This window comes from Peromyscus leucopus, chromosome 2 (assembly GCF_004664715.2).
Source record: "Peromyscus leucopus breed LL Stock chromosome 2, UCI_PerLeu_2.1, whole genome shotgun sequence".
NCBI classification, from domain to species: Eukaryota; Metazoa; Chordata; class Mammalia; order Rodentia; family Cricetidae; genus Peromyscus; species Peromyscus leucopus.
In genome coordinates, this window is record NC_051064.1 from 116,512,407 (window position 1) to 116,515,864 (window position 3,458).

A 3,458-nucleotide genomic window follows, 5' to 3' on the forward strand; every position below is an offset into this window, starting at 1 on the left:
ATAGTGCTCCAGTACTCAGCACTCCAGTCTGCCCAGGCCACACTCACATCGGAACTAGAAGAAGGTTGAGATTCCTCTGGTGAGGTAGGAACAGAATCCCTCTGCCCTGCCCCGGGGCTTTTGCCCTTCCTTGTACCAGAGTGAAAATGAAAGTGCTGGAGTGGTCAGAGGCTTCCAGAGACCTGGCCCCCATCAGAAGCAGAAGGCCACAGCAGTGTGCAGAGCTCCCCCGCTCCGCTGCCGCCGCCATCTGACTGGCTCCCTCTCCCTCTGCTGGGGAGACTGAGGTCTTGTGTGAGAGCCCTGAGAGGGACAAGGGGGGGGGGACAGGCAAGCAGGCTGAGCTGGTAACTGCTAAGTTCACATACATTTATTCAATTGACACCAATAAAAAGGGAGAGGGAGACAGTTTTCTTTTCTTCCACACAGACCATCAGACAATTTCACAGAGTCCCACTAAGTGGAGAAGTCTAAATCAATGCTCACCAGTGGACAGAGAATGCAGGGGCAGCCCACTGTACAGATATTTACACATAACTCTAAGACCCCCTGCCGCAGCTCTGTGCCCTTGCCCACCCAATTCCCACCTCTCCAGAACCTCTTCTCCCACCCAAATTCATTGCCTTTAACTACAATAAATATCACAGGGCTTGGGGCAGAGCAGAAGGCCAAGAGGGCTGCTAGCCCTGCGTGGCTGGGCCTATGGGAAAGGCCAGAGGGAACTCCTTAAAGAGCAACCAAACACCAGAGGGGGAGGGGAACATTTTCTTCGGGGGAATGGACTCTGCGGCTTCTTCAAGGATTATGGAGACCCCCGTTTCACTTTTCCTCTTAGCTTCCCGACTGTGTAGACACTGCCTTAGGCTTGGAGAAAACCCGCTTCCTTGAAGAATAGCAAAAGGAACAAAATTTGTTTTCAATTTTTCTCTTAAGCACAAAGCAGATAACAGATGTCTTTAAATTATAATATTGGATAAGCGGGGTCTCAAAGTTGAGGAAGCAATGGGGGAGGGAGGCGGGGGACTTTTTCAAGCCATAGGTGTTTCTGGCGGGATCCATGACCGACAAGCATATCTCCGCCAAAGCATTCTTCTCCGACTGTGAGAGACGCAGAGGCAGGAAAATGCGAAGGTTCCTGCTCCCTTTTTTGCTGCTCCAACAGAAAAGGGACCTCCGCTTTAAACCTATTGCGTAGACCCGGGCCTCACCCAGAGCCGCTGAGCCCGCTTCGTCCCAACTGTCCGTGACATTCTGAGCGTGGAGCTTGAAGTGCCTGATCACGCAGGCCGGCCTAGGTCTGGAGACTCTTCATAAATAGACTCCCTGAATTCCGCTGGGACCGGGCCGAGCTCCCCAGAGAGGTTAAGGAGTAAGGGCCTAACTGGCCCCGAGCCCGCTGCGGTCAAAAGTGGCAGCCACTGAGGCCGGCGACTTTGCTGGCAAACGAGGGCCCTGAAGACAGGAGCGTGTCCCCCGGGTGCGTGAGGCGGATATGGCCCGCCACGGAGCCAGGGCCGGGGCAGTCAGCATGGCCAAGACTTGGGCTTGACCCCCAGGACCCGCGGCTGCCGCGAATGGCGATCCCGGGGAACCTTCGCCGCTGCCCGGGGGTGCGGCCCCGCCACCACCGTGGCCCATGATGTGGTCTATAGAGAAGGAAGGCCTCTGGCCTGCCCCTGCTCCCCCGCCACCCGCACCACCGCCAGCGTCCGTCTTGAGGCCCTGGCGCAGGAGTGCAGTGGACAGGCTGGCTGCTGTGCCAGCTGCGGGAGGACTCAGGGACGCGGGGTAGAAAGCCTTGGCGCAGCCCAGCTCTGCGCCTAGGAAGGCGGGCAGCCCTGCGGGGCCTGGGCCAGATCCCGGGGCAGGAGCAGGGGCCGGCGCCGAGGCCGCGCCGGCGAACACCGAGGCCGTCGGAGGTCCGGGTGGAGGCGCAGCGGCGCGGCCCGGGGGAACTGACAGCTGGCAAGGCGCGGTGGCGGCAAAGGCGAAGGCGTGCGGGTGTGGATGCGGGTGTGGGGCCGGGCCCGGTGGGGGTGCGCCGTAGGCCGGGAGTGCCAGCCCGTAGCCATAGCCGTAGGCGCCGTAAGCGGCGAAACCCGGGAGGAAGGCGCCAGGGTCCCCGGCCGCGGCAGCCCCGCCACGCAGTAGCAGCTCCGGGTGAGGATGCGGGTGTGGATGCGGCGGCGGCAGCGGCTGCCGCTTGAAGCGCTTGCGGCGCCTCAGGAAGCTGCCGTTGTCGAACATGTCGGCCGACTCCGGGTCGAGCGTCCAGTAGTTGCCCTTGCCCGGATTGCCCGGCTCGCGGGGGATCTTAACGAAGCAGTCGTTGAGGGAGAGGTTGTGGCGGATGCTGTTCTGCCAGGCAGGGAACTTCTCCCGGTAGTAGGGGAAGCGGCCGCTGATGAACTCGCAGATCTCGCTCAGCGTCAGGCGCTTCTTGGGGCTCTGCAGGATGGCCATGGTGATGAGCGCGATGTACGAATACGGTGGTTTCACCAACGGGCTCCGCGTTGCCGCGCCCCCCGACGGCGGCCCGGGTCCCGGCCCGGGCCCCGCTGCGCCGCGGGCTGCCTGCACGCCGGGCCCCGGGCTTCCCGCTGCGGCCGCCGCCCCCCGGGGCGCTAGAGCACGGGGCTCGCAGTCCGAACAACCTCCTGACTCCTCCTCGTCCTCGGCTACGTCCGCCTCGGCTTCCTCCGGGGGAGGCTCGTGGCCGTGCGGGAGCACGTCCCGGGGGGCGCGGAGCCCGGAGCGGGCTGTGAGCTCCCCCCCACCGCTGCCGCCGCCCACCACGTCTATGTCTGCGTCCGGCTCAGACAGCGCGGCCGGGGAGCTCTCGGAGGACATGATCTCGCAGCAGCAGCTGCCCAGGGTCATGGTGCCGCCGCCGCCGCCGCCGCCGCCGCTCTCCGGCTCCGCTCGGGCCGCGGCTCCGGCTCCGCCGCGCTGCCTCTCGGAGGAGTGTGTTTTGCGCGCGGGCGGGGAGGGGGCGGGGGACCGAGGCGGACAGGGAGGGGTGTCCCCCAGCTCCTCAGCGCCCCCTGGTGTTGAGACTCCACGACTCTCACCCTGAAGGGCGCACCCAACCTGTGCTGCCCCGGGACCAGTAAGCAGGGCACAGGAGGAGAACGGTGAAGCCACCAGTTACCCGGTCGAATCTGGGCCCCTGGGCCCCTAGAGACAGAAGTGGGGCTTCAGGAGATTAGTCCCTCCCGCCTGGTGGCCGCCTAAGGCGGAAGAACCGTGGGCCCGGGGCGGAGCTCCCTGGGCAGGGTGGGGCGGGGAGGAAGGGGGCGGGCAGAGGTCCTCGGCACCCTGGCCCGGCGGGAACAAACTGCCGCGGTGGCGGGAGCTAGACTCCCGTGGCTGGAGGCGGGTCATCCTTCTCTTCGCAGCTCCCGCAAACCCCTGGTCCCCTGGAGCCACAGCCTTCAGTGCTCTCAGCCGCTGGGAGT

General features: G+C 64.3%; 1 protein-coding gene across 1 annotated transcript; it reads right to left on the minus strand.

Annotated features, from left to right (window-relative positions):
- Positions 1-355: 355 nt before the first annotated feature.
- On the minus strand, positions 356-2,880 carry Foxd2 (forkhead box D2). Its single transcript, XM_028890458.2, is given in 2 exon segments — positions 356-1,503; positions 1,506-2,880. Coding segments are annotated over 2 exon segments (1,476 nt in total). The 3' UTR covers positions 356-1,402.
- Positions 2,881-3,458: the final 578 nt, after the last annotated feature.